We start from the raw sequence: 22,856 nt of genomic DNA on the forward strand, positions 1-22,856 counted from the left end.
GATTTCTGGTAGCTTTATTATTATCAAAAACATGAAACAAAAAGATTAATTAAAAAAAGACTGTAGGATATACACATTAACATTCAACATTTAGCTGTATTTTATAGCAGGTGTGAAAATGAAATCTTTTTATTATAAATTGGTACAGCTGATTAAAGCAGAACTGAAATAATTAGGACGTTTTCCTCCACGACCCCCTCTCCTTCCAGTATCTAATATACTTATAAATGGAATCTCACATTATAGGTTATTGAGCTGAGCTGGCACATGCAGCTTTGGAAGACACGGCTCAACTTTGACAAGGCCATTATCAAGTGTACACCTTGGTGCGGTCTGAGGTTCTTTAATTGGTATTATAACACATATTTTATTTCAGTTTCTCCCAAAAGTAATAAAATAGATCAACCTTATAAAGTGCAAATAAAAGTCATCCTTTTATATTATTATATTTCTCCTGCAATTACAAAAATCCAACATTTAAGAATAAAATAGTTTAAGCTTACTTTTCTGACATTGGACCTTTTGTTACAACTACTGTTGTTCCCCCAGGTGGCTTTTCGGAGACGTATGCTGCGCTTTGTGATTACAACGGTGTTTGTTGCAGAGAAGAGGTGCAGTGGGTAAGGAACACAAATGAATGTGCAACTTCAGGCCAACAGCTAATATAAAGTAGAAAACAAAGACACTGACTTTGTGACCTTCCAAATAATTGGTATTTGGTAATAATTACTTCTACAACTGATTTTGTGATCCTCGCCTTATACTAGTGGCAATAAATAGTAAGCAGGCAGCAGACAGATAACTAGGAGCCTGCAAAGCTGAACTGGGAATAAAGCGTTAGCTGCTTGGTTTTAATGTGTGGCGGACCATATGGATCATGACGGTTGACCATCTCTGATGGCGGGTAAAAAAATAATTATATTTGTAATTTAATTTAATTAAGGGATTTTATTGCATAGCTAAACAACTGTTTCAGGAGCATCTGATGAAAATTGCCATTGTAGCTCTTCTCCCAGGGTGGTGTATCTTAGTGCACTTCACAGTAAATTACTAATCGAAAATTGGGATGTGGCTTGCAATTCAGACAGTGACGACTTTAATGACGAATTTGCATAGCAGAATTTAATTACACACAGAGGCAGGCATCTATATATAGATAATATGTGTCCAGAGGCATAAAAGAAAAACTGTTTCGTTATAGGATGTGGATATGATTTATCACTCTCAGGACAGCCGGGAATTCAACCTGCAAGACTTCAGCCATCTAGAAAGCAGGTCAGAGAGTAAAAGTAAAAGTGTGATGTGAACATTCACTGGCTCAATTATTTCCTAGTTACACTGTACCTTGTTTCTTTTACAGGGACCTGGCTCTGGTTGTTGCTGCTCTTGCATACAATCAATATTTTCTCAGGCTCCAGGCGGCAAATCTCAAACTGGTAAACACAGAATATAGTGTACATATTTTGTACCAAAATGTTAGTTTTTGGATATGTTTTGATTTTTTTTTTATTTCAATTGTAGGGATCAGAGGTGACAGAACAGATCCTGCACTGCGTGGGCCGCTCACAACACCTAGAGGAGCTAATCCTTGAGGACTGCGGACTGAGAGCGTGAGAAAGGGAGACAGAGAAGGAGGGTTAAATACATGGGATACCGAGATAAGGGAAGAGAGGGAGATAGGAACACATGGGGCATGCTGGGTGGATTTAAAACTAGATTTAGGAACAAGGACAAAGCAAATGTTTATGGGTGGGAAACCAAGGCTTTCCAATCAAGAGTTTGCAATATTGTGCAAGTGATTACATGGTTTTTAAGAGTAACTGTCTGGAAGGTGTAGTCAGAGTACATGTATGTATGACAATATGGAGTGAAGCTTGGTGGTAAATATTCAAAGAACATGACAGAATGGCTGGGCATTATAAAGTTAGAAATTATAAATATGGTGTCAGACTAGTTTTGTTATGTCCAAAAGAACAGTACTCCCTCTCTCTCTCACCCCTTATCTCTCTCTCTCCATTCCTCCTCTCTCTGTCCCTCTCTCTCCTGCAGTGATTTTGCTCTCCGCTTGGCCTCTGTGTTGGCAGATAATTCAGCCTCCTCATTGCATTCACTGAACCTATCACACAACCCGCTGGAAGACCGAGGTAATCCAACTTCTATAATTGTGCATACATCTCAGTGTCATATAACAACACTTATATTTGCCATAAAAGCATGTAATTATGTCTTTGTTGGTATACAAACCTATTTCATATTACACTTTCTTTAGGAATTTCGGCACTCTCTCAGCAGTTTCTGTACTTTCACGCGGGACTTCGGAGCCTGAACCTGAGCAAAACAAACATTACATCTAGAGGTACAAGGATGAATAAAATGATTTGGCTTTTTAATATGTTATGATGGTACTATATGATCTAATATATTAATGTAATAATTATGTATGAAAGGAAATGATATCAGGAATGGGTGGCGAAAGCACTGCAAATGACACCCCTGTGCCTGGATAATGTTGTGTATGAGTGTACATTACTGTGGAACTTTCTTTCTGTAGGAGCACTCTCTCTGTGTCAGTCTCTCTGCCAGAATGCTCTCTTCTCCTCCTCGCTGCACTCTCTGACCCTCAGTAAGAACCCTGGACTTCTCGGGAGTGAGGAGACCAATGTGAGACTGACCCCTAACAACAAAAAACAGATATAATGCATGCTTTTATATTTCATCTATCTACCGATACTTATATTCCTTTCAATTACTATCTATTTTCTTGCATGTTTCTTTTCCACATGCACACTGTATGCCATATACTCTATGCATGTGCGCTTGCAATATACTGAACTTTTTCCTTAAAGCGTTTTCATTCATTCATCCCAAAATTCTCCTTATATGTGATTATGAGTTCTTTTTGTTCTTGCTGTTTATAAACCAATAAGAAAGTGGTGCTACATTATGGGTAAAATTTGATTTCTTTAAAGTGGGTGCAAAGTGGTTTTACTGAGGGTTTTTAATGCAGATAGCACAGTATGCTAACATATTATTGGCACGGCCAGTTAAAAAATCATGCAAACCTAAAATTCATAAGTAATTATTATTAAGTTTGTAGGAGAGCAAAGGGACAACAAATCAGGGAGCAGGAGGTGATTAATATCTGAGAAAATTAGAAGCCTGTAGAGACTGTACTGTATATATATCCACTATGTAGAGAAGTCGAGTAGGTGCATGATCAATATATAGGAGCGGGCTGCCTAATTGTACATGGTGCTACACAGTACACAGACACAGTGCTCAGATGTTTTATGCAAAAAGATGAAGAATTATTATTATTAATATTATTATTAAACAGGATTTATATAGCGCCAACATATTACGCAGCGCTGTACATTAAATAGAGATTGCAAATGACAGACTAATACAGACAGTGATACAGGAGGAGAGGACCCTGCCCCGAAGAGCTTACAATCTAGTAGAATAGTATTAGGGTATCTATATGAGCAGTCATATGGTCTGTAAAGGTAGTAAATTTTTTCCTGCCACTGAAAACTTACCATTTAAGTTAACGCAGCTCCTGCTTATCAAGGTGTTCAGACATATTAGAATATATTATATTAGAAAGATATCTAATGTATTATCCTAGTAAGCTGAAAAATACAGTATGTCTCTATGTTGTCCATGCTGTATGTATAATCCTACTTTCAGATATCTGCAGCTTTATAAACCCTCTGTAAAAAAAAAAACCTATCCATTGCTATTATTTCCATTATTTGACTACAGTAATCTATGCTGCTTGTTTTGCAATAAGGAAAGTCATCTTTTCTCTGTTTGTGGTACCTGCTACCTTTACAGCTATCTTATGATCCACTTAGGTTTAAACCTCTCTTCTGCACACTCTTAATAACTAATACATCTCTGTTTTTCCAGGCACTTTACACTTTTCTGTCTCATCCAAATTCGTTGGTTTATTTGGATCTCTCAGGAACAGACTGTGCTGTAGACACTGTAAGAGAATGTGAGGAGTGATGTGGGTGCTGTGGTTATGGATGACAGCTGTATGCCTATAGTGAATGGCTCTTGTCTGTCTTGGGAATGGCAGAATAGAGCTGTGCAAGTATTTGAATGTTTGCAGAGAACATGGTGGTGGAGGAATTCTGAGATTTTCAATTGATAAAGAGTGCTTAAAAGAAGAATAAATGAATAACTTTAGGATATAAAGCATAGAGATATAAAAGCAGTATTATCTCTCCTTTCAGATATTTGGAGCATTGGCTCTTGGTTGCTGCTCCTGTCTCTCACATCTCGATCTCTCTAAGAACTCTCTGTCACACCGGTAAGATTCTTTGAGCCTGAAGTTATATTTTATATTAAATTCAATATTTGGAGCTTATGGTAAAAGTTGATTAAAATCTGATGATTATTCTATTGCTAGAATGGCAGGCTTTTATTGAATATATATTTTTAGGTATTATTGTACGATTACCATTAATGTAATTTAGGATGTTATGTATTAATTATTCACTTTTTAGGTTAAGTAGTGATACAATCAAATACACCATTGACAAAATAAAGTCTATTGTTAGCCAGATCAAATCTGACTAGTACTACCTACAGAACATAGTATGGCTGTCCCCAAGTTGTATTTTTATAAACACAAATGTTCTGAACATAAGTAATTTCTCCACTGTGCCACCTGATGTAAGTTTTCCAAGCCAACCAAGTGACAGATCAGTTATCCTACTGTTCTGACTATTCTTCTGCTTTTGCAGGAATTTCATATTCTGGTGTTTATCCACAGCAGTTGTCAAATATACAATTAAAGTCTTTGCCTAAATGTTCTTAGCTAGATGTTTTGCTTAGTTAGAGCCTACCTATATATTGTGAAAATGTACCTTTCCTTATGTATATATAATATATTAATAAACTATATAAAACAATCTTTAATGAAACATTAACACATAGTGATAATATAATAAAAAAAAATTATTTTACATGTACAAAAATCATACAATGCTTACCCAATATATCTTGGACAGGCGCACTCCGGAGACACTGCCATCAGTGGAGAAGTTTTTCGGCAGCTCTTTGTCACTGTCCCACGTATCACTTAGTGGAACCAAAGTGCCCCCAGAACTCTTGAGGTAAAATATTTAGTTTTTTTTTGTTTCTATAAATATTTAATGACAACCCAGAATGCACTCTTTTTAAGCTTGTGGCCACTGCATATAAACATCATCTGAAAATCCATCTAAAAATGTTTAGGGCTCATTCAAACCTGCAGCATTGATTAAAGCAGTCCCAATACAAGAACAAGACCATTTGTCTTATTTTCTATGGCTTTAGTTCATGTTGGCAGCAAAAAAGTAGGACATGTTGCTATCTCTCTGTGTTGCATGGCAAAACTCTTCAGCACATAAACATTACATACAAAATGGAAAAACAAACCCAGCAATAAATGGTACAAATTCTTTGTAGCAAATGTGCATGTTTGGCTCAAAAAATACATTTTGTACTGTGACCTTAAATATACCCATGGTGTACATATACACATATATAAAGGACACTGGAAACATTTTTCTTTTAACTTTCATAGACATGCTCTATAAAACTATCTCTGTATGAGTAAAACAGTGAGAGACTGGAAAAATGTTTACAATCATTACAACATTATTTTACAATGCAAGCAGGTATATTTATGTCTTATTTTTATTGTGATTCAACAAACCTGGATTGGATCTGGTCCAGTATTAAAAAACATTTGCTAACAAATAGAAAGAAATCCATTCCAGGTGTGTTGAATCATCCAGGATCACTGATAAAAGTGTATCCTCTCCAGCCTTGGAGGGGTTCTTTTAAATCAGGCCCACTACTACAGGGAAACACATCTATACAATAAGTTTTTGGAAAGGAAATTAAGTAATAGTTATAATTTACACCAATTATCATATTTGGTTTTAAAATTTGCTTTGTAGAGGTTTAAAGTATTTATTCCACTGCCATGGTCCTAATATGTCCCCTTGTACAACTATGTAAATGTACTTATATTTTTTCATTCTCTTCTAAGGCACTTTGTGACAACACCAACACCATGTCATATAGCCATATATATATGTAATGTTAATTAATGCACCATCAATTAGCATGCTTATACATATCTAGTATCTTCTTTCTTACAAAAAAACAATAAAAAGATTCAAATATATAATCCACACCACAAACCTTGTTTATCCAGTATGATCCTTGAAAGATCTGACATCATTTATTCTGCCATCTGGCAACTACGTTGCAATGAATATCAATCAGCCCAGCCAGCGTAATGTCCAGTTCTCATGCTATTTAGAATCTTACTCCCTCTCCCCTCCTCCATGTCCACAGGGACAATCACAGGTGGTCTGGGAGTACAGTGCCTATTACAGTACTCTGCTTGTGGAAAGCGTGGAAATTATGGAAAGCATGCATTGCATGTACTATGACATAGTACAAATGTGATCTGTTCCATTTTTGTATATATGTAGAGAAACATCGAGGCTTATGGTTCATGCTCCGTGTGAAATGGCATGCAAAAACTAGAATAGAATTCACATATTACTTGTAAATGACACTGTACTTGCTCTAGTCAAAATTATTTTTTTTCATATATGCAAGAAGGTAGAAAGCATTATTAGTCTTTAGTGACTTGATTGAAGGCTGTATGCTGACATCATTAGCTCATTCTTTCACTTCTAGGGCCATGTTGCAGGGTTTATGTTCTAACACTCACCTCCAAGATGTTCACCTTGACTTAAGCAGCTGCGAGGTAAGATATACCTAATGACTGTAAAAACCTTTTTGAATTATTCATATAAATTAGAATGTCTAGTGCTAAGATCCATTTCAAGCAAATGTTACCTAGTTTGGAACACTGTACCTAAAATCTGGTTTAAAATATCCCTTTTTGTTATTTTTTATTACTGCTGACAAGTATTGTTTAGTATATTATACACCAGCATTTTAAGCCACTTTCAGTTTAAATTAATTTCAGGTTTGGTATTTTTATTGTAAATCATGTGCATTATACAATGACTCTATATCAATAATATATATTTCTTCTGATTTTAAAATTAACTTATAAGGGTATTTCCATATGGTTTTAGTTGCGCGCTGCAGGTGCTCAGATATTACAGGACCATTTTCCACCCATCAGCAGCGTTGGAAGTCTGAATATATCTGATAATGGTAAGAACTCTTTTTGAAATAACCTATTTGTTGTTGCCTCCAAAAAGTACATTATTTTAAAGTTCTTCCACACTGCAGCCGTTCCATTCTAACCACTTAGTCTTCTCATTAGTCTTTTGTATCTTCGGATTTGCTTCCTTATGCTGTTTTGCACTTTTCAACTTCTCAAGACTTCTTTAAAGCAGAGATGGTAAAGCAGGCATGGAATCTGGCCTTATTCTCCTCACTATGCTTAAGGCTTAAAGTTCAGCAGACTTCTTTGTACAGTTTTGTACATGCTCCTATATTGTTTTATAAATAGTACATTTTTTCATTAAAAGATTTATTTAAAAATATATGTGTTGGATTTGCACATAGTAATACTGCTTGATTTCTATCAGGCTTGGATTCCCATTTGCTTTCCCTTGTCCCAGCTCTGGGCAGAAGTAGACATCTAAAACATCTTTCCCTTGGCAAAAACTTTTCAGTTAAGTCACGGTAAGAGTGTTTTCTGTTGTTGTTTATTATCACATTGTTTCAATAAATTAAACCATAATAGTCATAACTACATTGTCATAAAGAGAAATGCCTTTGTTCAAAACCCATGATTTCCTGCATCCATAGACCTGTAAAACACAATATTTTCTACAGCATGCTTATTCTAAGTTTCTGATAAAAAAAACCATTCAGAAAATAGCAGCTGAAGAAAAGAAAAGTCAAAATTCTTATCTTGACATGTGAGAGGAAGCCCAGCTTGCTGTACATATTCCTCTAAAGAAAGATGTGCCATTTACCTTAGAATAATTTATATCAGGCATGACACAGATGGATTCCTTTATCATAGGGGCAGAGAATGTTTATTTTTAATGTAAAACAGAATTTTGCCAAGCACATGATAGGATGACCAAAGTGATCATCATCACTTCATATAATAAATAGGCCATTCTCAGAAAGGGTTCTCTGGCACTCAAGGCTCCACCAGAGATTGCTAGGGGTTCTTTGATCTGTGGCTGATTGATCTCTAGTTTGATGATGCCTGCATGGTTACGGGGCCCAATGCTAGTAGGTAGAGTAAGCTGCATGTCTCTAATGATTTTTTTAGTTGTCTATTAAGGTAGAATTCTAGCCACCATTGTAAAAGGGGGCATTCTCAACCAGATTTCTCTAGCACTCCAGGGTTACTCCAGAGATTGCTAGGGGTTCTTTGAACTGTGGCTGATTAAACTCCACTTTGATGTTGTCTGCAAAGTTCCTTCTGGGACCCAACACTACTAGGTAGATTCAGCTGAATGGCTCTAATGATGTTTTTAGTTGTCTTTAAAGGTAGAATTCTAGCCACCACTGTAAGGAAGGGAAGGGGGGGGGGGGGGTTCCCTCCACTGGCCACCAATTTGAGAAGCCTTTGGCGTCCAATAAATTGGTTTTAGACATGAAAATGATTTAAGTGCTTCTTTTCTATACATATATTTTATATATATATATTTATTATATATTTTATACTATATGTAACTAAAGTCAGGGGAATCCTCAATCAGGCAAAAAAAGTCTGAAGACAAGCATTCACTCACTCTGCTGTGGAGCATTAAATGTATACATGCTTACAAATTTGGTAATACTTTTACTATCTCATTTGTTGATTCTGGTGAACTTTAATATTGATGTATATATATGTTGCTGTCTCTTACTTTAGAGTTCTTGAAGAGATTCTACAGAGAATTGTAAATGTGCTTCAGGATGAAGATTGTGTAAGTGTTTCTTTGATATGGTATAAAATGTGTAATATAGTCAAATATGCCATAATAGTCTATAATTGTTTCCATTATACACATATGTTGCCGTTGAAGCAGCTCTCTGACTTGAAATGATGGGAAATCTTCAGTAGGAATGATACAGCAATAAAAAGCATACTGAGCATGCCTTAGCTTAAAAAGGAGTTTTTTTGTTCATTGCTGTCCGTGCCCTTGTAGATTTTTCCATCCCATTCAGGGAGGTTCTAAACTTCCCCATCTGTCTTGAAGTTAGGAAACTTTATGTGATCACCACAATTGAATGCCATTGTGATCACCCTATTAGGAACCATGCTGATTGGTCTTTAACCTCTAGTTTGAGACCACAGCTGCAAGTGAAAGTGCTGTTTCTAGGAAGATACACTGGTGCTCAATCCTAAAATAAAATATAGAATAGAACTGCACTAAATATTATCATGTTTTACCCTATACAACTGTGGTCCTGAGATACAATATTGTTATGTTAAACATTATGAATGTAAATAATTACAATTTTGCAGAAACACCAGAGCAATACACGCAGTTAAAACAAAATGTTTAATCCATGTATTGCCAGAGGCTTGAGTAAAAAGTATCTTGCAGAGCTTCTCAAATACAATGACGGTGTGATTCATCACTCTTTTATTGGAAATGAAGTGACACTTGTAATTCTGAAGGAGGAGGTGCTGATGTTTTCCCTTCCACTGCGTTATGTAGTTTCCTGGGGTGAGCTATACCACTGAGTGAGATATGATGTTGTACCTCTGTTTTACAATTTATGCAACCCCCAGGGAGAAAGCAACTCATGCTGTTAGTGTATTTCTTCCTGCAGAGCAATGTTACGGAGAATAGCTGGATTTACAGAACTGTATAATTACCATATCTGGTTAGCTAATAAATGATTTATCATTTTGTTTTTTTACTTGTCATTAAGGGTCAGCTCCAGCTTCCAGTTATATCATTTTGTGAATGTTTTTTATTGTTTTATTTTTTAAGGTAACCTGTGCTATATTCAGTAAAATAGTTACATATTCATAAATTGGAACTAAACCCCACTGATCAAACAGTTTAATTTTTGTCAAAACCATTCAATTCAAGGATCTGGTGATAACATACCGGTAGTTGCTAGTTTGCTCATGTCAGCTCCTAATCCAACTTTGAAGCCCATAAATGTCTGGTAGCCTAGCTGATCATATGTGGAGCTCCAGTATAATCTAAAATGGCACTAAAATAAGCTGTAAAGGGTTAATTTAATTTTAAGGCACTGCAAAAGCATTTTTAAAACATGCTATCCCATTTTTAAAACATGCTATCCTTGACCTCTCTAGCTACTTGTATTGTGCAAAACAGAGACTTTAAGTTGGGCCCAAAGCTACGTACTCACATCCAACTGTTCTCGCCTGATAGTTGTCTCAGGGCCGATATCAGGCAGGAATCTGGCGTGTGTACAGCGCCAGTCGGCCATCGTCTGAACGACAGTCCTGGCGGATCCATGGACGATCGACGTCTAACGATCCTAATGCAAGGGAAGGGGGGGAGCAAAGCAGGGTGCCGCTCTGTCGTTCTTCCCCTCCCCTTTGCATAGAGCAGAACGGTGTATGTACAGCACTTATTCATGCATTGTGCGGTCCTTAGTCATTGGAAAGGATCGTGTAAGATCCATTCCAATGACAACGACTATTATTGCACGTATGTATGCGGCTTAACCTGGTTTCTAATCGCTTAGAAACATTTGTTGTTTGTTTACATTACAGGGGGTGCCAGGCTTCTCAGAGTTTGGTGCAATAAAAGGTTAATAAAGGTTGGAACTAACTAAGATTTCAGTGCTTGTGTCGTGAACCTCAAACATTGCTCCACAATCCCTGGGTGATCCAGACAACAAAGGTTCTGAGATAGTAATCGGTCAAACACAAATTAAAAATAATGTATATATATATTTACTGTACAAAGACTACAGTATGGGTTGGGCCCAAATTAGGATTTTTATTGTCATGGTTACACTACTAGAAATTCTAAACAGGGTTTACCCCGACCACAATTAGTGAAGAATTTCAGGAACACTATTAAAATCAAAGCTTATTGCAACCCCTACACTGGGGCTACCAATGTAGTGCAAGGGTAAATGTAGTTTAGTTATAAGGAGAAAATAAAAAGGGATTTTACTTATCTTTTCCGTCAATCCAATGGCTTCAGGTGCACTCCCCTTCACCTGATGCTCCAGGCTGGCCCTCAGCATCTTAACTTACAATGCAGAACTATTGGTGAGGTATACAGATGGTAGGACTGGGACTGAATTTACCAGAACATCTTTGGAATGTGAAAGATCAGGCAAATGCTAAAATTGCTGTCAATATAAGCATTCTCTGTGATATGCAAACTGCAGCAACCCATTTTCACTCTGTTGAATACAGATCCATGATTCAACCCAACAGGTTGAGTTAAGTTAATGAACTTTACATGTCATGTTACTAAAAAGGTCTTTGTATGTAAAGTTCCTAAACATTTGAATTATGTTTTTCTAAGCCCCAGTGACAAAACTTCCCTAAATATAAAACATATTAGCATAAAGCAGGAATCCCTAGCAGGCAATGAATGACTCAGATGAAGTTAAAAAGAACAGCTTTGTTTGGCGTGAATCATAAAAGCTTACCTGTGAATCATGTAGCAGACATTACAAGTCACCAAGGAGATTTTATCACCTAGATATATATATTTAGGATGGAGAGACTGCATTCTTTGTGTCGCAAAATATACTTTTAGAATACTGTACTTTCAGAATTATTGAAACACCTATGAGATTGTGTGTTATAAATAATATTTATACATAAATAAGATTAGTGTATTGCTGCTTTCTGACCATGTAATAGAAAGGAATGCTGGAATGCAAAGTTTTAAGCAGATTTGGCATTTCCCAATGGTACCCAGTTGGTCCATAGAACAACAGTTGGGCTTGGAGGAAATCTGAGTCACTACTTAACAAATGGATGTGCCTCAGCCAATCAACAATCAAAGATAATAAAGAACACTCAAAGGGAACAAGTGGTGGGAAGAGGTTGCTGTAAAAAGTAGGGATTAGTGGAATGATTTCACAGTAATGCATTTAAACATGGTCCAAGTGGAAATATTAAGAGCTAAAATATTTTCATATACTAATTTTTCCCCCTCTATTTTTTATATTATTCAGTGGGTGTCTTTTTGGATGGGTCTACTTAGCTTTATATTTGGTATTTTAGGAAATAACTAAACAAATGATAAGCCATTTTATCTGCTTTATTTATGATTTAAAAAACAGAAAAAGATACACTCCAAAGTGAAGTCCATGTCCCAAAATTAATTTTATTGTATTTGCTGCTGTACAAAAATAATTATTCTATAGGCATGCATCACATCCATAGACTCCGTAGACTGTCTACTTTGTTTTACCCCACCCTGGGGCCTATTCATAGACGTGTCTAGATATGTAAACCTATGTAATAATGTATGTACCTATCCATTCAATAATGCAAGTATCCTATCTATTCTTGTCATCATAGCATATCATAACAAGAATATATAGGATACTTGTTTGGGGTTGACATTTGGTATATTTATTATTGCTATATACTGTATCATAAATGTTGCTATGCTTTAAAGGTATGAAATAAGAAGAATTGATTTGCAGGTCTTGTAAGGATTTTTTTATTAGGACATTTTGACTGAGTTGACATTTATATTTTGAACAGTATATTGGAAGTGCCTGTGCATTCAGGCCATGATTTGGAGCAGATGGAAGCCAACTGAGTTTTGATTAATGAAGCTGCACATGTATATTCCTACCTAATCTGCCTTAGATCCACCTCTGTGACTAAGCCTTGGGGTGGGTCAAAATGCGTTATAGGTTGAGCGGCGGTTACTTACCTTTGCTGAACTGGGTGACAGATTTAAGCTTCCCCGGTCCTCATTTTATTCCTACCTACAGATAAGACATTATGTCTTATCCTTACAACCCACTGCCACTTTCCAGGAACTGACGACATTTGAGCGATTATGTTCTGAGGGCCCTTATGCCAAAGGAACCATCTCCTCTATATATCGCATCCTGCACGCTTCCATGCGGGGTAGTTCCTTCAAATTTGCTTATATGCTTAAATGGGAGGAAGTTCTGGGGCGGAGGACTGGCTTGGTATATGGGAGGCGGCCCACAAAAGTTCTATCAATGCCCTGTATAAGGAAAACTTATATAAAATTGTGCTTCGGTGGTATCATACACCGACGGTGCTTCAACGGCTATTTCCAAAAGTGGAGCCTATGTGCTCGAGGTGTGGAACATGCCGAGGTACAATAGAACATATATTCTGGTTCTGTCCGATTATTCGGCCGTATTGGTCGCAGGTCAATAATTTGATTTCAGAGGTGACTCAGGAACAGGTGACACTAGACCCCCTACATCACCTACTGGGGCGGCATTTTCTAAATGTTCCAAACACTTCCCGTAAACTAATATCCCACATTTTGGTTGCAGCACGTACATTGATAGCTTCCAGATGGAAATCAACATCTCCACCCTCCTTGGAAAATCTCCACGCACGAATACATGAGATCCGTCTTATGGAGTATCTCACGGCACTCATTAGAGACACGATGGACAGATTTGAGTTGGTTTGGGGGGCATGGGACCATTTCTATGCAAATTTATGTAGCTGATGGGGATGATCTCTCTATTTCTTACTCGTGCAATATTTAGGTCTTGGGTCTTACGTGCTACTATGCCTTTAGAGATTTTTATACTACCTTGTGTAAATTATTGTATATTGACTGCCTTTCTTTTCTGTGATTCTGGAACATGTGTTACCTCCCCCTTATGTTTTTTTTTTCTCCCTGGTTTTTTTCCTTCTGTACCCTGTTTAAAAATTCAATAAAAATATAATTACAAAAAAAAAAAAATGCGTTATAGGAGTTTTAACAGATCTTAACATATGATGCATGCTTATGACATGACTCTTTGAAAAATGTACATTTTTTGACAACCACAACTACAATAAAAATAGTTTTGGGATATGAACTTTACTTTTAAACCTTTTTTTTTTAGTTTTTCAATGAATGTCATGGGGAAATAGACATGCCCTTTTGGCCAGCTTCGCCTGCCATTTTTTATTGTGAGAACCAGCTTTTTTGGAGCCACATTCTGTACCTTGATCATCAGGTTCAGGGTTGTTGAAAGACCTAAATCCTATAATTTATTTTGAAAATTTAGAAAATTAAAACTCACTTATAGTAAATAGACACACTGGGCCTAATTTATTAAAGCTCTCCAAGGCTGGAGAGCATACATTTTCATCAGTAAAGCCCTGGAGAGCTTTATTAAATCAGGCCCACTGTAATATTTACTTTGGATGATTATTAAATACATTGCATGTTAGAAGTGGTGATGGCTTTTTTTTTATAGTACAGGAACAATTATTTGTAGTTACCCTGATCTAATTAGCCAATCAAATATCAGCTATACACAAGCTATAACGGTATTGGATATTGTAGATTATCCCACTGGGGTTATATTTCTGATAAAAAAGCCAAAGGTGAATACCTAGCTACTGAATGAATTTTGTAGTTGTGCTTGGCTGTAGCTTCGCAGCTATAGAAGCCCCTTTTAGTTTCCTGTTAACAACCGGATGTCTTATAATTGATAATAGACTTCTTGGTGTTACTATTAGTCCTTAGTGCTGGGATATGTAGCCTGGCATGTATTGTTCTTCCTACCTTGGTGTCATCTGGTCACATATGATTGTACCTGGATGGATTCAGAAATGAAAGAAACAGTTGTGCTGAAATCATGTTTGACTCATGAAAAGGTATTCTGTCCCCACACTTCTGTACAGTGTTTGTATTTGCATATAAACATGATTACTGTTAGATTTTGCCTTATTAAATATTAGGTTTAGTTGAGATTTAACAAATGTAACCCATCTGTTCGTCCACTGGCATTTGCATAATTTAAATATACGCAATGGTATTATCATTATTTCATACATGTAGTGTATTTATCATACATCATTATTAATTCTGCAAGTATTTATTGACCTAAATTAAAAAAAAACATCAAGAAAGGTTGTAGGAATCAAGCATACAAATATTTGATGATATGCTAGAATCTAATATGATGTACACTTGTCTCATTTATTTTATTCTGTGTTTTCTCTTAGTGCTTGCAGTCTCTGTCTCTCACAGACTCTCGGCTCAAATCACGCACTTGTATTGTGCTTAATGCTCTTGGGAGCAATACATCTCTTCAGGAGTTGGATATCAGTGGTAATGGGATGTCAGATATTGGAGCAAAGATGCTAGGAAAAACCTTACAAATAAACAGTACTCTACGGTGAGTTCTTCTACAAAGTATTGAAGGCTGGATGCTTAATGGGCAATATAGGTCATGCTAAGGCAACAGAGTTACTGAGTGACATTTTAACATTTTGTGTATGTTATAGTGTTTCAGAGTGGTCTGCATGATAGTAAAAGCTGTATGTATTCCACACTAACACTGGGAGAACCTGCAAACTCCATGCAGATAGTGTCCTGGCCAGAGTGCTGACCTCTGAGCCATCGTGCTACCCGTCATCTCTGGCCTTATCTAAATATTGTTGAATATTCTGTTGTGGCCGAAATGGTACCAAGAACAGTTTTTGATTTGTTTCATCTCCTTTTTCAGATCTGTGCTTTGGGACAGGAATGCAGTTTCTGCTTCTGGGTTTATGGATGTGGCGAGGGCTCTTGAAAAGTGAGTTAATAATTTCAGGCTTCTTATGTGTGGACTGGAGACTTAACTAAACTTAGTTATTTATTAATAAAATATATTTAATAATATATGTAACGTTTATATTTCTTTTTATGAAATAGAAATAAAACACTTCGCTTCATGTCCTTTCCTGTGGGAGACATCTGCCAGGCTTACCAGAGACACCCTGAGAAAGCAGAAAGTGCCTGGAGGAAGGTAACTGACTTGTCCATGGACCCCTGTTTTATGAAATTTGTGGAAACATACATGTTTCCACTTTACATTCCTTAGCCATATAGAAAAAAAGATCAATATTCAAAAAAATGGTTGATTATTGGGCCCAGCCACGTAGATAACTTATTTACAGTTATGTTAATATTAAAATCTCATTGCTAATGTTCTGCGAGACACTAAGAATAGGGGTTCTAAGATATGGTTTTGATGAATAAGAATGTAACAATTCAAACATTTTTATTTTCTCAGATACATAGTTGTCTCCTTCGAAACTCTCAGACTTTGGCGGCCTCAGATCAGAGAGCACTGCGACTTCAGCAGGGAGTAGCAAACAGTGCAGAACAGGTAATGATAGCTCCATTTCACTATTCCACTCCTTACTTGAATTATCTAACAGTTTTTCTCCCTCTCCCTTCATTTACCCTCCTCTTATAGATGCTACAGACACTATCAATGTTGATAAATGATCACATTAATGCTTTGCGTTCATGTGACCTGGAAACGGTCCAAGAAGATATCATATGTGCAAGACAGCTCCTCCGAGATGCCAAGAACTGTCGGGCAGTAAGCTTCTCCTTAGCTAATCTATACAAGCAATGGTGCAGAGGATCACTTGTTTTTATACAGTTAAAAATATACAACTATTACGATGCAATAGTATAAATTTAATAGGCTTACACAGAATACAACATATTGAGTTAATGGGGATTTTTCCTTTGATAAAGATTATAATTATTACTATATCACCCTTTATGCAAATCACATCCATACAAGAATATTGCTTTAATAATGGTAACAACCTTATTAGGGATTTTTAAAGCATGGTTTAGTGTTAGGTGTATCATTTTATCAGGAAAGCTGGCATAAAATATGTATCTTGATCTTAAAGGCCCATAATAAATAGTAACACTTTATGTAAAACATATTCAGTGACCCTCATACTTGAAGTTATGTTCCTCCTCACCTCTATATTACTCCAAAGTCTCATACATCTATTTTTATGTGTCATTTTCCCTTGTTATCACCAGTTATTACCACGTCTCCTGGAAGCGGGCAGCTGGCTGTCTCCTTCAGGTCCCGCTCAGCGCCTCCTTGATACAGTGTCATATGAACTGTCTCGAGCAGTGGATAGGGAACTGCAGGTACTGGAAAAGTATTATTTATTTCAAACACGCCTTTTTAAACATTTTGCGTTCATTTTGCTGTCATGTTTAACTTCTCTCCAGTGTAGATGGTCATTTTTGAATAATCTACCCTATACAATTTTGTATTCAAATCAAGGAAAAGAATATTATCTACACATGATGCTCTATTTATGAAAAGGGAATCTGACATTCCCCCAAACATTCCCCTATCACTGCCATTGGACCTGGAAGATTCCCACAAGGCAATGTTTTAAGGAATATCTGATTCCCTGTTTTATAAAAAGAGCCCAAAGTGTTTGAAATTAGCATCCCAGTTTAGTAATTAGGCAATCTGTGTTCTTACAAGGTACTTTGTACAAGTAATCTTGTGTGCTGCTGTATTTTATTATATTATTTAAAATATATTTAATTAATAAATATGAATATAGGCTGTTCCTGCCTAAAACTGGAGGATCTTGCATTATGTAAATAGGGTGTTGTACAAAGCTTCTGTCAGGTGGGGTGATTTCCTTATTTGCTGTCAGAACAGAAAGCCATAGGTAATTATTGCTGAACTATGCCTTCTGATCACAGAGATGAATCCAGTCCGTATTTCTCATGTGGTTGTTACAGGGTCAGGAGGGAGGGAAGATCTTTCAGATGGGCACGTAAACAGAATTTAAAACCAGGAAATTACATGTATTCTCATTGCATCCATACATTTAAAAAAGTAACCGCAGTAAACAGGATAAACTTTTGTTGGTATATTCATTCTTTCAGATAGAAGATACATTTTTAAAACATAAGGCTATTGGTTCAAATATTTTTTCTGGTTTTAATTTGACTCATATGCACACACACAAGTCTTCGATCTTATTACTAAAAAAAAAATAATGGACTAATACAGATGGGCTTTTAATTTGTTTACCTAGAATATTGCAGACACCATGTGGGAAGCTACTCAGGATCTTTTCCCTGGAGCAGCACGGGATGCTCAGAGAGGAGGAGCAATGCTGTGTAGACTAAGAGAACAACATGGACTCAGTCCACCCCACATCCGTGATATGCTTCGTCAGGTGGGAAGCGACATACATAACAAGCTAAGGTAAGGACTGTAGTAGAGACCAAACCAATACAATGATATACATATACAATACAATATAAATATATATATATAAATACTGTGTAATATTAATACAAAGCACCAGAAAGTGTTATTCGAGGTGTCTAGAAAATAACAGTAATGAATATATTTTAAATAAACTTTTTTTTAAAACATCTTTACAAATATAATTTTTACCCTTCAATAACTCACACGTCACTGCATACACTTTTTCCATTGAAGAAGTGCTGAAAGTTTGCATCAGTCATTTCCTAGTCTCTGTTGCAGCATTATTCATTATTTGTCCAAGTGTTCCCTTTCGGTGTAGTCTTGGCTTTCAAAAAAATAATTACATTACATTACTAGGAGGGTATGAATAGTTGGAAGGTGAGCCAACACAGAGCTTTTTTTTGCTGGTGTCCTCACATGCTTTTTTCAGTGTGATCAAGATGTCTTTGTGGAAGAGTTGGTTGACTGATTTACCATAAGAAAGCCACTCAGCTGTTGCAAGATAAAACAATCTAAGAATGTTAGCCATTTTGGCTATTTTCTCACAATCAACTATCCTTCCACATGAATATAGGTAATTCATTAACATTTTCTTTAATTGTTCATGTGCTTAAATGTTTGGGGAATTAAATATATTCCCGATCCATGTCTTTGCTCAAAAGCCTGTGTACCCATACATTCTTCTCCCTAAACTTCCTTTCCCATGTTATAAATATTCTTGGAAATCTTAACTTTAGGTTGATATGCTGCTTTTATTTGTGACATGGCATGTATTCAACAAGAAAACTGAACTGTATCTCGTTCACAAAAGAACTGTCATCTGGCCAGATTTCAGATGGAAATGGCAGTTGTGAGAGAAGTTGGGCAGACTTTAATGGCCAAGCCCCCTTTCAAGTCACAAGAAACTCAATGCTGCTGTTTTGTAGACACAGGTTGGAGCATATTAAAATTCACCAGACTGACCTGCCCTTCCTTCTCCCTCCCTGGGTTAATCATGTCAATGAACGTATGAGACTGGAGGAAAGGAAAGCATTGGAAATGATAACCTTGAGGCTTACACCTCTAGTTGATTCATTTGGCTGATGTACCCTCCTCTTCACTCACCTATAGATTGCAACCATGGTTCCACTTAACTCCTTACCTATCATTTTGCCCAGATGCCTCACTGGTTATTTTCATTTTGTTCACTGATTGACTCCTTTTTTTGCTGGTAGCTTTCTTTATCATACACATTTTTTATGAATGATGTTGTGTTGTTCCATCCTGTATTGTTGATACTGGGATTTCCTCATTTTTTGTATTCTGGTTGCACTGTTTTAATTTTATTTTCAAAATGCCAATAAAAAAAGATTTAACCATAAAATTTACCAAAGATTGGATTGAAGAAAACGTACACAGAGATTAAAAGGTGTCCATAGTTTCAATAATTACTGAATCACTAATCGGGCAGAAGGAAAGAGAGAAAAGTCAGAAAAGCGGATTTGTATATGTGTGTTGATATGAAAACCTGAATGTGTTGAAGCATTTTTGTTTAATTAAAACTGGCTCCCAGGCAGGATACAAAATTAAAAAGCTGCCACCTTCAATCTGGGAATGCAACCCCCATGCTTCAGTCTTCTGGGTTAAACACTAGAACATACTACAGATGTGCAGTGCCAGGCCTCCCCCTGCGTCTCTCTTCATTCATCATTCATAGTGTTTTGAAGTAGAACAGGAGGGTGTCTGAAGTTAAACTTTGAAGGATTTTAACTACAGCTTTCATATCCCACTTTCCACCTTAATCATTTTTTGGCATTCATAGCTTGAATTCAGAAAAATCCCAGATGGTCACGATGAACAGTCAGTGGTGGGACAAGGTCTGTTAGCACCCAAAACAAAAAACCCAGTGCCCCACTCCCCAAGGAGATTGGATCTTTTAAGCAGTATAAAATGTGGGTCCTGCCCTTTTTGCACCCCCCTCCCTCACATGTTGCAGCACTCAAGGTCCCCTCTTTTGCCTTCCCCTCAGCCCAGCTCTGTGAGCTGTTCAGGGGCAGTGCTTACAGCTGTGTATAAGTAGTAAGTAAATTTAATCTTTTACATACCTTCTGTGACATCAACAACTGTATAACCCTTGCAATATGGGGTATTTTTGGCAGACTTTGGAGTTCTAGTTTCTCTAGTTAGAATTGTCTGTACATCTGTTGACCCATACATCTCATAAGGTTCCAACCTAGAACGGATAGTGCCACTGGGAGAATGAAACTTCAAATATGATTTGTTGCTGTAGGGCAGTACACATTGTAATTATTTAAGCCTTTTTATTAATCTGGTCTGTTATGATGTGTTATAATTTCAGAGCTGCCCAGCTTTCCCTCATGACTCGTCTCAGTAACTCAGTTTTGGAGCAAGTTCTACAGGAAATGCAAAGAACACACAGAAAATTAGTAAGTATAAAGTAACAGAGCTTGGATAGTGTGGTACAAAACAGTATGTAATAACCAAGCCACAAGTAACTAGTGTAGTCATAACAAAGATGCTAAATGCCAATTTTTTTCAATTTAACATTTTGCATGTCAGAAAACGGTGATGGACTGTAAAATGAGAATGTGCTAAATGTAGCTATTACTGCATTACATACCCTTAGCTACCTTTAATTTGCTTATTAATTATTTAAACAATTATCTTTAGATTCGATTTAATGTATCTAAACAATTGTTTCTCATTGATGCATCTTTAATTTACATAGGAGCATTAATAAGCATTCTTAATGAACATTATATACTAATGTTTGCAGTGTTAATTTGATATACCAATGCTCACCTATGACATCACTTAAGGGAGTATATTAACATTTAGTTTATGAAATCAGTAACTTCTATGGAAGAAAAATGTTTCTCAATTATAATTTTTTCCATAAATTCTCACAGGCTCGTCACAGGTCTCAGCTACAGAGCATTATGGAAGAAGAGCAAAGGCTGATGGGATATCTCCCGCAGACACCACCAAGGAATAAGCAGGAAACCCAGGAGGGAGAGATGTATTCCAGTATTGTAAGTGGCTAAGTTCATTTTAATTCTAGAATGCAATAACTTTTTACAATTCTTCTTAATTTTTATAGCCTATGAAATTTTGTTTCTCTTTCACTCAATCTCTTTTAGTTTAAATTTTCTAATGCACAAAGAATATTGATTGCAATGGTTGTTTATTACAAATATTTACACTGTCCATATATTCACATATATTCATATACATCTCCTAAAGTAACTCTGATTCTACCCATTAACCGTGGTTGTTGGCTGTTCTAGAAACTAGGTCAACCTTCCCAGACCTTAACAGAATTAATTGTCAGGACCTAATTTATCATTTTTGTAGAATGTGCTGCTCTTTGACTTTTTGTATATGCATTATCATGACAGTAGTGCAGGTGTATGTGTTTTACAAAAGAAACTCCTGTCTGTTCTAATACTACCAATTTGTGAGCAGAAAAGGTTCTTTTATGCTATCCTTAAGTTTCACCTGGACAGACTGAGGTAATGGAGTGCCACATATAACAAGTGCCAAAGTAGATCATTGTGTTCGATAGGGATGGCAAAACAGGGCCTGGTCCAAAGTTCTGTTCCAAGTCAAAGTCAAATTCCAAGCTTGAAAAAATGAATGGTTTTCTCTGCTCTATTATTATTATTATTATTATTATTAATAAACAGGATTTATATAGCCCCAACATATTACACAGCACTGTACATTAAATAGGGGTTTTAAATGACAAACGAATACAGACAGTGACACTGGAGGAGAGGACCCTGACCCGAAGAGCCTATAATCTAGTAGATTACTATTATACTCCAATTGCCTTATGTCTGGTTTTTAAACACTTCAAATGAAAAACAATGATTTTCTTATTGTATCTCTACAGGATACCATGGTAATAAAGAAGCGTCTTCAAGGCAGGAAAATTCGCCCTGTGTCTGCATTTATCAGTGAGATCTCTGATATATATACTATTTCCAAGTTTTCATGCAAAACGCTAACATAAACATTTTCATGCAACATGTTTTGTGGGAAACATCCCTTTATTGTTCAACTATAAAATCTTTCTGTTGTAGAATATTAACTGAATCTGTATGCCCCTCATTTGGTAGGTGTGAGTGAGCAGGAATTAAGCCCCAAGACACTAGATTTGGGGTCCCCTGGCTCCCGTGAACTCAATTCTCCACCTGCGCTCTCCTCATCCGCTAGCAGTCAGCTCTCTCGCTCTCTAAGCGTGTCACTAGAAGGTCTTTCTGAACTACCCACAGAAGGGAGTAAGCTGCAGCATCAAACCCGGGACAGGCCGAAGCAACAGTCACGTAGAGCGCCAGGAGGAGGAAAGGTGAGAAATTCAGACCAAATGGATGAATAACTCTGATTTACATGTTTATATATAACCACTCCCTTCATCCATAAAATGGTAAAAAAGAAAGCAGCAGTTGGTTAGAAAGAATTGTTATCTAAAGCAATAATTTCCCTGTGTATAGACACCTTAAAGCAAAAATCTGCTATACTCATATATGGCGGGATATGGAGAACAAATAAAGAACTAGTTGAACCAATGATGTCACAAAAAATCCTAACCCTTTGTAAGCTAAGAATCTGGCAATTTGAAGCTTTTATTTTGCCTAACAGAGCAGCATGGGAGTGAAAATCATCTTATTGTGTATGGTGCAGAGGTCCAC

At 36.6% G+C, this 22,856-nt stretch overlaps 1 protein-coding gene across 3 annotated transcripts in view; it reads left to right on the forward strand.

Annotated features, from left to right (window-relative positions):
• The window catches only part of CARMIL3 (capping protein regulator and myosin 1 linker 3), a 51,129-nt gene that overhangs the window by 20,937 nt on the left and 7,336 nt on the right, over positions 1-22,856 (forward strand). For all 3 annotated transcript variants that reach the window (XR_011921353.1, XM_072415111.1, XM_072415112.1), the window contains exons 7-31: positions 550-620; positions 1,202-1,275; positions 1,361-1,436; positions 1,522-1,610; positions 2,050-2,144; positions 2,270-2,356; positions 2,552-2,661; positions 3,913-3,990; positions 4,242-4,318; positions 5,022-5,126; positions 6,712-6,781; positions 7,119-7,200; positions 7,581-7,677; positions 8,870-8,924; positions 15,125-15,297; positions 15,628-15,696; positions 15,816-15,909; positions 16,177-16,272; positions 16,363-16,491; positions 16,956-17,069; positions 17,984-18,156; positions 20,501-20,588; positions 21,072-21,194; positions 22,058-22,121; positions 22,284-22,513. Coding sequence is in view for 2 of the 3 variants with exons in the window: in XM_072415111.1 (XP_072271212.1) it covers positions 550-620; positions 1,202-1,275; positions 1,361-1,436; positions 1,522-1,610; positions 2,050-2,144; positions 2,270-2,356; positions 2,552-2,661; positions 3,913-3,990; positions 4,242-4,318; positions 5,022-5,126; positions 6,712-6,781; positions 7,119-7,200; positions 7,581-7,677; positions 8,870-8,924; positions 15,125-15,297; positions 15,628-15,696; positions 15,816-15,909; positions 16,177-16,272; positions 16,363-16,491; positions 16,956-17,069; positions 17,984-18,156; positions 20,501-20,588; positions 21,072-21,194; positions 22,058-22,121; positions 22,284-22,513 (2,519 nt within the window). In the remaining variant the exon portion in view is untranslated. The remainder of the gene's footprint in view (positions 1-549; positions 621-1,201; positions 1,276-1,360; positions 1,437-1,521; positions 1,611-2,049; positions 2,145-2,269; positions 2,357-2,551; positions 2,662-3,912; positions 3,991-4,241; positions 4,319-5,021; positions 5,127-6,711; positions 6,782-7,118; positions 7,201-7,580; positions 7,678-8,869; positions 8,925-15,124; positions 15,298-15,627; positions 15,697-15,815; positions 15,910-16,176; positions 16,273-16,362; positions 16,492-16,955; positions 17,070-17,983; positions 18,157-20,500; positions 20,589-21,071; positions 21,195-22,057; positions 22,122-22,283; positions 22,514-22,856) is intronic.

This window comes from Pyxicephalus adspersus, chromosome 6, assembly GCF_032062135.1.
Source record: "Pyxicephalus adspersus chromosome 6, UCB_Pads_2.0, whole genome shotgun sequence".
Lineage (NCBI taxonomy): Eukaryota > Metazoa > Chordata > Amphibia > Anura > Pyxicephalidae > Pyxicephalus > Pyxicephalus adspersus.